This window comes from Lepisosteus platostomus, chromosome 12 (assembly GCF_059453375.1).
Source record: "Lepisosteus platostomus isolate fLepPlt1 chromosome 12, fLepPlt1.hap1, whole genome shotgun sequence".
In the NCBI taxonomy this organism is placed as follows: Eukaryota; Metazoa; Chordata; class Actinopteri; order Semionotiformes; family Lepisosteidae; genus Lepisosteus; species Lepisosteus platostomus.
In genome coordinates, this window is record NC_142622.1 from 17,235,801 (window position 1) to 17,247,488 (window position 11,688).

Consider the following 11,688-nt stretch of genomic DNA (forward strand, 5'->3'; position numbering starts at 1 on the left):
ATTATTATGTTAAACCTAAGTATATCAAGTGCGTCAGTTGTGTTTAAATATTCCTTTCTGTTAGATATACAAAATATTAAAAATCAATGCCCTGTATCTAAAATGACAGACTACCTAAAGCAAATAGTCCAGCTTTTCTTAGCAATGTACACATCCTTAAATTTGTGCAACAAAACTTCATTTATTCCTTCAGTTTTGAATTTTGGCCTTCGAAGACTCCATTTTAAAACTTTGTTTGCTGCAAGGCTAACACAGAAAGGAAGTCTAAGTAGGTCCTTTTATGTTGAAAGCCCCATGAACACTTTGTTAAGAGAAAGCCTTTTTCATGCTCAAGTGATTCACAGGCCCAGGTTTTTGCTCAAGTGCATTTAAATTAGATTATTGTTTAAGTACAAAGAACCTTCTTATTCTGCCATTTACAGAACTGTTTCTGTAAAAACAAGGAAAATGTCACTAATATTAAGAATATTCACTTCTCCTCAAACACTGAAAAAGAACATTTGAACTAAATCACTCAACAGGAAAATTTACAAAACATAAAATATCTCAAACATTTTACATATTGAACTGCTATCAAAAATCAAAAATATTATATCCTCAATCATATTTGTGGCAGGAAAACAGGAGTGAAAATCAACATATGAAAAGGAAGAGACTCAGCCTCTTCTTTGCATTACACAACTCAATTTCTTTTATTGGATTAAAAGGAGGCCATAACCCGCACATTCAGCACTATTAATTTAAACGTCATAAAACATGTTTCTAAAACATGACCAAATACTTTGTGAAACCTTCTAAACCATGATTAAACGTTCGACATTGTTTACTCAAAACATTACATAACAGGGTGAGAATTTCATAGCTCACACAAACATCAAAAAACAAAAACAGGAGTTCAATAAACGTGGTTGAAAAGGAACCCAAAGTCTGCACTTTCATCAGCATTTTTTTTCGCTGTACTTCTTTTCATATATTATAAGGAATTATAATTAAAAACATTTGGAGAGTGATTAATATTCAAAGTTGAATTAGGAAAAAGTGTATTTTGTGCACATCGACAGTTTAGAAAAAACGCACCCAAGAATGAATGCATCACTAAGCAAACCTCATGTTTTCAAAGGTCTCTAAAACATTGTTGTCAGTCATCTGTTAATTTTCTGAACATTCCCCTCCACAAAAGAAGCTCCCAATGTCTTTAGCAAAGAGTGTTGACTTTGAAACAGAAACTGGCATCTATCTGTGCTCTACAAAAGTGAATTCTAGCGTAGACTGAAATTACAGGTTTTGAATAGAAAAAAGAGGGACCTATGCATTTAAGTATTTTCCTATTATTAGTATTGTAAAAAACTTTTGAAATTCTCTTGACAACAGCCAAACTGCTAGAGGCTGCTCTGTTTATCATCATTTGCAACACGAGAAGCAGGAGGAACTGATTTCCGACTGCAGACAGGCTGAGTCACGATGGTGCTGGTCCTAAAATCTCTTTGGTATGTTTTTTATGTACATAACAACCCTAAAAAAACATCCACAAGTTCAGTATCATGTTTAGAGCACAACCCTATAAACAAACAAGGGGAAAGAAAAAAAGGAGTTTTCATGCAAACTATATGCTTTATTACACAACAGTGTAACTTGACGCAACTACAGACATGGGCAAAGGGGGAAAGGGTAGGAGGAATGCTGATGGTAAAGATTTAAAACCTAGGATGAGAACAGAACGATTTCTTCAAACAGGAGAGATATGTGGCAAACGCCAGATCTCCCAAGACACAGTTTATCAAATTAGACCATCTTTACAAAGGTGTCAAGCCTTTATAAGTTAATTAAAACGTTCAAATACAATTGTGTTACTTTTGGTAAATACGTACATTTGATAATTAAAAAACTGACAACAACCACAGAGACGGAAACTCTTAGATCTAATAAATGTTTTGAAAACTCTCTTTTTCATTTCCATAATGAAGACATTATACCCACAAAATGTTTTACCAATCTGAGCAATCTTCTCTAACCTCCTCTACATTTCTTTTCTATTTGGTGTCCACTAGTATAGCTCTGCATACGTTATTTAAACAAAATGCTTGATTTTGACTACCACTGCATTTGAAAAATGCACCCAAGTCAAGACCATCAGCCATTTTTCGCCCCATTAAGTTTTGAAATATGATAATTTCCTCATTACACTTTAGTAGAAGTAGGGCCGCTTGTTTGGGTTGTCTGTTTCACAAACTTTGTGCCCTGCACTTCTGAAATGACTACATGAAAGCTGTGAAAAGGTTACTTGAACGAGGCTACAAATGGTCATAAACCTATCACACATAGTAATCAACACAATACAACAACATCCTTAGAAAATGATATCACAGGCAGACGGTAATATATACTGTAGCGGTTCATGATCAGACACAGTTTCAACTGAAAGCTAAAGCCAGACCTGTAGGTGGAGAGGAGTCAGGTGGGAGTGTTAGAAAGAAGACAACATGAAGGACTTGATAGCTGACAAGGACTGTCTGCAGACACAGCCCAGTAACAATGGTCCTGGTATGTTCAAGGGGAACTTTATTTTGCAGTATGGTTTATCTGCATGTTGTTTTATCATGCGGTCGAGTGTTTATAAAAGACTAATGACGGCGTTCTTTAACCTCATTCAAGTGTTACCATGAGAAAGGCTAACTGGACAACCACAGATTAACCTAGTTACTTCAATTTTGTTCAGCGTGTTAAGATTATATAAGATTAGTCTATAACAAATAGCTTGTTGCTTCAGCAAAACAAAACGTTGCACTTGTGGTTACTGTGGGGAAACAGCACTGCGGTGGTGTACAGAATGGTCAAAAGTTACAAAATATATCTGGGATAAATTCAAATCCAGGATGGACAAGCTGGGAAAAAGCCAATTAAAAACATCTGGTTTCACAGTTTAGTATGATCAGTATCACATACTGTTAGTGATCAGTGTAATCCCTACCTGATATCCAGTGAAACTACTACATGTGACCAGGGCTGGATAGTTAATTTTATTCTTGCGTCACGAATATAGGCGATACAATGACTTTGTTTTCTTTTCCAGCCATTCAATTTTATTTGCTCCATTCTGGTCTCAGATGAGGTGAGTGCTCAATTGAGTCCAAAACAGTTAATTTAAAAAGAAAGGACTTTGCTGAACAGTTCTGAAGTTTATGACATCTTGCTATCAAACAAAATGCTTGAGTGTTCACTTTCACAGTTGACAGCATATAGTAGTATATATCAATTGCAGAAAAAAAACAATTCTCCAGATTTTAGACACAGGATAGAGTAGCAATGTCCAAGCACACAACACACTCTAGTAAGCAAACAAAGGAAAACTTAAATATGAGACTCCATTACAATATATTTTTTTGCAGTTCTCTACAATCCCTCAGTAACTTAATATATGTTACTATCAGAACATCTGCAAACAGATGAGCATGCCTGCATATATTATACACCCTAACAAGGCCCATTTGCAGTTCTATTAAATCTTAATGCTGGTCCTCCATCACAAGCTTTATACTTTAATGTGTCTGAAGTTGGCTTTAGCGTACAGCTGTGATAACCCCTGTGTTTCATTACAGAGTGTGTGGGAGGAGAGAGGGGAGCAGATCGCTCTGTAGTAGTATCTTGACATCCCAGAGCAGATATCAACATCCACTTTAAAAATAACCCCACATACACTTAGTCTCTGCAGAAGAGTGATGGCCCCATACCACATTCTGTTTTCTCTGGGACTTGTGAGTGTAGAAGTGGTCTAAAAATTCATCACTGCCTGTTGGTTTCTCTGAAATGATAAATTTGTTAAATTACAGAAGCACAAAGGCTTTACTGTCTACGAAAAATGCTGGAGCCTGGGACTGGATTGTGTTAAGTTACACTGCGAGATATGGTTCTAAAAATATTGGTGATGATTCAGCCAAAATGATTCAGATTCCAAGCACGACACAATTAAGGAGAGAAGCAAAATTATGGTTTATTGGAGAGATGGCTTGCAAATTGCTTTATAACATTTCGAGACTGATGATATTTTTCTCACTTGCACTGCAAGAGCCCAGCTCATGAAGAGCCAACAGCTTACTCAGTGAAGCCTCAAAACCACATGCGGACTTAAAAGGAACCCAGTTCTTGTAACGCTGGCTTGAAATGGTTTGAAGACAGGATGTTTGCCAGTACTAGTGCTGTCGGGCAAGTTTAGGTTGGGAAAAAAACATGGAAGCTATGATACACTCCATTTTCCCTGTCAGTGACTGCACATTACAAGATGGTACAGTTGTCAGTTATTTGAAAGTGAGTATCTTCACACAGCACTGTCTCACAGTCAGCATGTACCTTCCCTACATTAATGGTTAAAGGAAATATCGGTTTCCAATGTGACTATGCAAAACCACAACCTCCACCTGCCTGGGGGTCATGGAAATTCACTTGCTGTTTATCTTCTCTGGTCAGTCTTTGTTTGTGATTCCAGGTTACATCAAATCAGGATTTTGTAAATAGAAATTCAGATGCAAATGTACTGCAGCCAGGCTTTTAGAAAGAGTTTTCCAAATCTATCTGAAAGTTTTCGGCTAAACACTCACTAGCCAACATCTGAGAGCTTTTTTTTTTCTAATCTGGCATTCAAAACAAACCACAAAGGCCTAAATGTTAAGCAGTCGGAACATCCTGGTAGATTCTAATGTACATTAAATAATCTCCCCAAAACAGAAAATCTTAAAAATCGAAATAAATGGATGTAACAATAATTGGACTTTAGGTCACACCGACATTCAGTATAAGAGAAAGCGGCAAGACAAAATCCTTGTAAATTCAACAAGATGTTGTCATTGACAGATCGTATTCAACAAATATTTATGGAAATCAATTGTGATCCTTTGCTATATGTCATTTCTGTCAAAAGGATAGTCAATTGAAAGTCTGTGCATATCAACATCAATTTCTTTACTATGGCTTCCTACACATAAAGTTGCACTTGCCCTGTGTTACATCTGCTGAATTGACTTGAGCTCAATGCTCCAACTTGCAAAATAATGTACCCGTTTTTCTGCTGGTTAAGCAGTATGTAACTAGCACATCCGTTCTGATCCAATACAATGTAAAGCCTTCATTTCTGCAATTATGAGCAAGATACACAGCTCTCTTCCTGCTCCATAAATCATCTGACACACACCTATTGTTTTCGCTCAGACTGAAAGCCTCCTTTCAGAGTTTGCTAACCAGTACTACACTCCAATGAACAAGTTCCAGTAGAGTCCAAACACAATTAGTGAAATTTCACCGGAGGGCAAAAAAGTCAAATCTAACCACAAGATCTATAAACCGCAACAGATGTAGGCTCATTTTTCAGAAAAGAGAACCCATTTTAATTTTAAAAGAAAATTTTCAAAAGCAATATATACGATCTATAAATACTATACAAACAACTACATACCCAAAAACAAGATTACTAACTATGCAGGATTCCATTCCTATATACTCATATACTTCCTATGTACATCCTCAAAAACCCAGTGAAAGCAAGCGGAAAACTACCGCTTTGTAGGGTTTCTAAATATAACCCAAGTTGTCTGAGGTTACCTTTATCTTTACAATGTTGCCCTTTCGCAAGAAAAAAAACCGCAATTAAAACACAATCAAAGGACTCGAAATCTTGGCGACTTTAGAAGCTGATACAGGTTAAACTGTCGGAGGCGGCTCTAACAGGTATCACTGGAAGGGACAGTGCACAACACGAGCGGCCTCCCCTTTCCTCTCTCCCATCTATTTTTACAGCCTGTTGCATTGGAATTTTGGATGGGAGCCAGCGGCTCTTTCCGCAACTCTCTGTATCCCGGGCTTGGTGGTCAATTTTCTGCACTGCGCTGCGGAGAACCGTGTCGCACAGCATTGAAAACGGCCTCGAGGAGGCGCGTGAAGTGTTATTTAACACACCTGTTGTTGTTGTTTTTCGCTTCTAAAACTTGGGGGGAATGACCACACAACATAGAAGTACTCTAAGCCTCGAGAAAACCGAACTACATGCGTGCTTATCCGGCATTTAGTTCTTGTGCGTCAAGGTCTCGCTGATCTACAGCAGCGGGCACAGATGTTGTACATCCAAGTTTGCAATCCCTTCTTCGTTCAATACAAAGCCCTCCCCCCCAAAAAAACGAATCCAAAACAGTAAAATCTAGAAGCCTTTCACCTCTTTGTTTCTAAGCCAAATCGCAGGTTGTATCGACGGTAACCGTTAAATAATACTAAATGCGAGGATCAATGTCAAATCACTGATTTCCCCCATCGCCCGGGCACATACAAAGACTGGACTCACCGCTAAAAGTTCGTTAAGTCGCACAAGGGACACTAACCAAAGTAGATGCTTTATCACACAGCAGTTTTTACCTGTTCTCCCCTTTCGAGTTTGATGGCGGTGGGTGCAGGACGGTTTGGTTGTCTTCCATTTCCACAACACATTTCGTGTTCAGCTCAATTTCTGCGGTGACAGTCGAAAGGGACAGTGCGTTAGCAGGGAGCGCTTTAAAGCCGTCACACAGTAACAAAACACACATCCCCGAAGCCTAGCCGTTTCACTTCTCCCTAAAACAACTCCCAGATAAATCGCATCACTCCTTTGCTGCATAACTGCTGAAGAGACAGAAGATGCTGCTACACTGCGTTACAAATCTTGCAGCTAAAGAAGTTTTTAAAGGGTGTTGTAATTATGGGTTACAGAAGACAGAATATGGTGAAGTACAATACACTTACCTCTCCGGTTCATTGGCCGGACTCTTACAGCAACTTTTACCTTACTATCCGACATTTTCATCCACTTTTTTTTCCTCCACTAGACTGTTACATTGGACTTAGGAAAAATGATAGTGTGCAGAGTCCCCAAGTGCTTTAGTTCCAAGTCAGTTATCGGGCGTAGATGCAAACAATATATTCCCAAGATCCATTCCAGGCCACTTGAAACAGAAAATTAAACATATTTTACTTTCAGTGAGCTAAATTTACCACCGATCCTCTCTCATCCTAGACTCCATCCCCACCGCCATCTTCCACTGAGAGCAGTTTGCACCACCAGGCGAGACTCCGGCGGACCGAAAAAGCCGGATTCTGGGAACACACGAACTGAACTTCGGAAGCAAAGGCCACCGGGAATACACGGAGAAGAACGGAATACGGGAGAGGCACTCGGACATCACGGAAACATACGAAGACGAACGAAGATGCGTGAGGGGAAACACGCTACTATCTAGCTTTATTCAAGACGCAAAAAACGTCATGTCAGCTGTGAATAGTGAACATTTTTGTGAGGATTTACATTCTTACTGTTGCGATCGAGTATATCGTCATCCCATTGCGAATTTAGAGACAAGACCAAAATGTCACTGTTGCTGCACCTGATTAGAAAAATGGGACAACTCAGACCGGAGCTGTGGGTATGTATTGTTATTTTGTATTATTACTTTCTATAAATAAACGTGGATATTTAATAAATAGAGTATGATATTTAAAAATATAAATTAAATAAACATGGTTACTGTTATTATTTTTATAATGTAACAAACATGTAGCGCTTAATAACGCTGCGTTTTCACAGGCATAACGACGTAAAATAGCAAGTAATACAAAACTGCAGAAGATGTTCAGATATGTTACTCCAGTGCTGATCTGTTGGAATTGATTGCGAATATGCTGTCAGTACTTTAAAAGTGTTAGGACAGGCTTTTTGCACACTTCCAAAATACAAAAATTAAGAGTACTTTCGTCGCACTGTTTATTTATACCAATGTGGAAACCGACAGGTTCAGATGGTAAATCTGTAGATTCTCACGTACGTTTTCGTGCAGCCTTGTATTTATAAACTGCTCGAGTAAATATGACTTTTTCCATTATCCGCCTTTGTACATGCGCGCTCCGTGAGACGGACGGGTGTCTAGTCCGGCTTTTCCAGGGTGTTCCGAGTCCCGGAATACTTTGTATCTACAGTATATCTACTAAATGTGGCCTTATATCGCATGGGATTTGAGACAATTAGGACAATGGAGGAGTATTTATACTGCCATTCGTTGTTCTTACCTTCTGCTCTCATTCCATCAGTGATGATGCTGTACGTTAGTACTGTCTACGGCCCGAGAAAGTGCCTCTTGACCAGGAATGTGCAAATTAGTGTACTGTATGTGATAATCTGCAAATTGTAAATCACAGTTCTGACCAGAACTGTTTTGCAGAGCCAGGCACTCGCTTATGCCAACCGAATACGGAATAAGCGCAGTAACAATGGCGAAACATGTAAAATGCATGTCTATTATTATTATTAATTATTATTATATAAAACTGCAAAGTAAAAAAATCACACTTGAAAATAAAAAAAAAACATATTTGCACTTGAGTGTCATTCTCCGTACATTCTAAACATATGCTGAAGATTACATTCTTCCAATATTTTAATATCCTATCAATGCATGGCAGGAAGGCTTGGCAGCCTTGCAGTACTGCCTCATAGCTCTTGGATACTGGGTTCAAGTCTGGAATGGGGCATCTTCTGTGTGGAGTTTGTATGGTCTCCCCAATGCGGTATGGGTTTTCTCATATGTGACATGCCGTCCTCATCTTGTCCTCAGTGGTGTGTGTGCCCTGCATTGGACTAGCATCCCGTCCAGGTTGTATTCCCAGTATGCATCCAATGTTCCTGGGGATAGACTCTTGCCATAAGGGTCTTTTCATAATAAATAAACCAGATAGTAGCTTTTCTTAATGGACTGATAAATAGATGGAGCGAAGGAGTCAGTGTAACTCAGAAAAGTGTTTCACAATCTTGGACTTTGAATGCCTTCTTTGATATAGTTTCTGGTACAGCCGAGTTTCTCATTTAAAAGTTCTTATTTCCAGAAATAATTTCATTCGTGTGTATTATTTCAAAGACATCTTACAAAAGCTGTAGTTTTCACCTTGTTTAAGACTGATGCACAGAAACAAGTAGGTATGATGCTTCTGAAGCACTCCTTTAATAAGCATGCACAGTGCTGTACAGACTCTTCAGTTAAGTTCCACATGGTCATTTAAACAGGAATCCGAAAAGGGAGGAGTCCTCAATCTCATCTGGCACATGGTAATTGTTAGCCCAGCTCTGGGTGCTTCCAGGGAGAAGCAGTCATACCTGAAGAGGCTCCAAATCCCAAACGTTGCCTTTGTTCTTGTTACTCTTCGTTGTGGAACTAATCTCCAACTGTTTCTTCACAGCTCCCCAATCTAATCTTGCATCGAGGAGCTGGAACTGTGAAAACACTTCAATTAAAGCTTCAATGAGGTTCATTAAGAAAGAGCTGGGTTGAAATACATACTGTACCAGAAATGGCAATATGTCCAAAACCAGTACAGGGAAGCACAGACCTAGAACGTCTTTTTAAACTGTTAAGCCAACGTTAGTCTTCTAATTATACAATATTATTATAAATTATTTTTAGTGGTATAAAACAAATTATCTACTGATATGTCATTGTAAGCAATATTAATGTATTTATACTATTAACATATTATATATTAATACAGTTTACCCTATATATAAATACAAAGACCATATGCTTAGAAATATTTATGTATGCTTTATGCTCCATTCACAAGTATTTACAGTACTTTTTTGTCTACTGTATATGACGGTAATGTTTACTATGAAAAATTTTATTAGTGACGATTTTCTTAGTTTTCAGCAGGAAATTTTACAAGCAGTACAAAGTGCCAAGCACTTAAATATGCTCAGTCTGCAGTTTGCATGACTCTAAATTTTTCTTGGAAGTGGTTCACAGCTGGTCTCGGCCATCTTTGTAAATTTTCACAGCTTGCTCGCTGCTGTCCAAGACGACCAGCATGTTCCCCGCTGTGCAGATCAGTCCTACAGGGCGACCCAGCCCTTGGTTGATGAGTGGAATAAAGGAAGGGGATTCCCTGAGCTTCCCCAAGCACACCACCACTCTCCGGCTGCCATCAGCTGCAATCACGTTGTCTTCGCTGTCAAAGGCCACCGCGGAGACATTCATTTGAACTGGAGCCACCAAACTGAATCCAAAGGTGTCGATCTGAGACAGCAGTCTGAGCTGGCTATCGAACAGTTTGAGCCTTGTGGCTGTGCTGCTTCTGTGTTCCCAACCTCTTAGATGTTCCACTACCACTACGGACCCTGTGAGCTTGGAGGATGCGATCTCTCTGGGGCAGCACAGCTTCGAGGAGGCCACATGGTGACCGGTGACGAGATTTGTGCAGAAATCCACCACCAGGCGAGAAAGGGTCCCAGCGTCCGCATCCGTGACAAAGATGCGGTTGGAACCGTCGGCATCCGTTCCCCAAGGCAACTTGAACGTCTCTCTGACGGTCAAAAGATTTCTTCCCGCGGAGGTGAACACTTTGACAGAGCGATCCCCGGCGTCGGTCACAATAATGTGGCCTGCGGGCGTAACAGCGACGTCCAGGGGGTAGCAGATATCGTCGGGCAACGTCCCCTTGCGCCCGAACCCGTGGAGGTGCTCTCCCTGGAGGCTGAAGATACCCACCCGCTTCCTACCGTCATGCACGACTACCAGCGCTCCCCGCCCGCCGAAAAGGGCAGCTCCCGTGGGGTTCACCAAGCGCCCCCAGCCTCCGAAAGCCCCGCGAAGCTTCAGGCCCACAGTCGCAAACCCGCCCGCGCTGTAACCCGCGCAGGGAGGGCGGCTGCCCCCGAGCAGCTCCGTCAGGTGGGCCACCACGAGACAGTCGGACGCCTCCGCGGGGCTGCAGAGCCTGCGGCAGAAGGGGCACTCCAGCCTCTGAAAGCGAGGGTGGGCGAGAGAGCTGAGGCATTCCCAGCACATCACGTGACCGCAAGGCAGATTCTTGGGCCTGCCCTTGCCCCGCTCCACGCTGAATCTCTCAAAGCACACTTTGCATTCCAGTAGGCTGGTCTCGATCTCGTTCAGGATCCTCACTGTGTTGCAGCTTTGCCTGCTGCTGCGAACTCCTCCTGCGGACACGATCTCTGCCTCCGTCATGCTGCCTGTGGGCTGCATTTAGCACGACAGACTCGGAAAGCGCTAGGAAAAAAAACATTTGCTTCACCTTCAGTCAGGCAGGTCTTAAGAGACACGTGATTGCAACATAAACTACAGCCTAAACCTGTACTCTGCTGCCCTCTTGTGGGAACGATGTGATTTACACATAAGAGATCTTTCCATTTTGATTATTTCCATTTTAAAAGATGCTAAGTCATAAATCCCTGTGTGCAGCAGTTTCAGAGTCACAAAACCAGTCTCATCTCTAACTTGTGTTTGTTTTTAACGGTAAAGTGTCTGAAAGCAGCAACATATTAAGTTGTGAAAAAAGGTAGATAAATGTGTGTCAGTTTTGCAATTTACTGCTCTTACTGTGTAACAGGCAATGGGATTATTCTTTTACATTGGTACGTGTGGATCTGCAAATTTAAAACAGAAAGGAGTTTTAACTGTAGAAATCTCAAAAGTCTGGAAATACTGATTAGAATACTTTTATCTGCCACACCTAAAAAGTGACTGCAGTTCCTTTACAATTTTGTAACTTTGCATCAGCATGCCCACCTCTTCAGCTGTCAAGCCACAAGGACAATGTTTTCTTGAACAATTAAACTGTTCCCTGCGATGTCAGGATTGCTTCAAAACATCTTAACAATAATAAACAAGTTTAAAA

General features: G+C 40.5%; 2 protein-coding genes across 8 annotated transcripts in view; both read right to left on the reverse strand.

The window, feature by feature from the left end:
* Nucleotides 1–7,133, reverse strand: part of kif13a (kinesin family member 13A) — a 104,081-nt gene extending 96,948 nt beyond the window's left edge. For 3 of the 7 annotated variants that reach the window (XM_088601201.1, XM_088601200.1, XM_088601199.1), the window contains exons 1-2: nt 6,757–7,130; nt 6,394–6,484 (exon numbers count right to left, since the gene is read on the reverse strand). In XM_088601201.1, coding sequence (XP_088457327.1) covers nt 6,394–6,484; nt 6,757–6,817 — 152 coding nt within the window. In that variant the 5' untranslated portion in view covers nt 6,818–7,130. Of the gene's footprint in view, nt 1–6,393; nt 6,485–6,756 lie in introns of all 7 variants that reach the window. The other 4 variants (XM_088601196.1, XM_088601195.1, XM_088601198.1 and 1 more) reach the window with 2 other exon arrangements.
* Nucleotides 7,134–8,978: 1,845 nt separating this feature from the next.
* LOC148651198 (E3 ubiquitin-protein ligase NHLRC1-like) lies at nt 8,979–11,106 on the reverse strand. The gene has a single exon (XM_088601203.1). It carries the CDS (start codon nt 11,034–11,036, stop codon nt 9,795–9,797), a length of 1,242 nt encoding a protein of 413 aa, XP_088457329.1. The 5' UTR covers nt 11,037–11,106; the 3' UTR covers nt 8,979–9,794.
* Between the last annotated feature and the right edge of the window lie 582 nt (nt 11,107–11,688).

Excerpts from the sequence above, each read along its gene's own strand:
- LOC148651198 (XM_088601203.1), bottom strand. The coding sequence starts at position 11,036 with ATGCAGCCCACAGGCAGCATGACGGAGGCAGAGATCGTGTCCGCAGGA.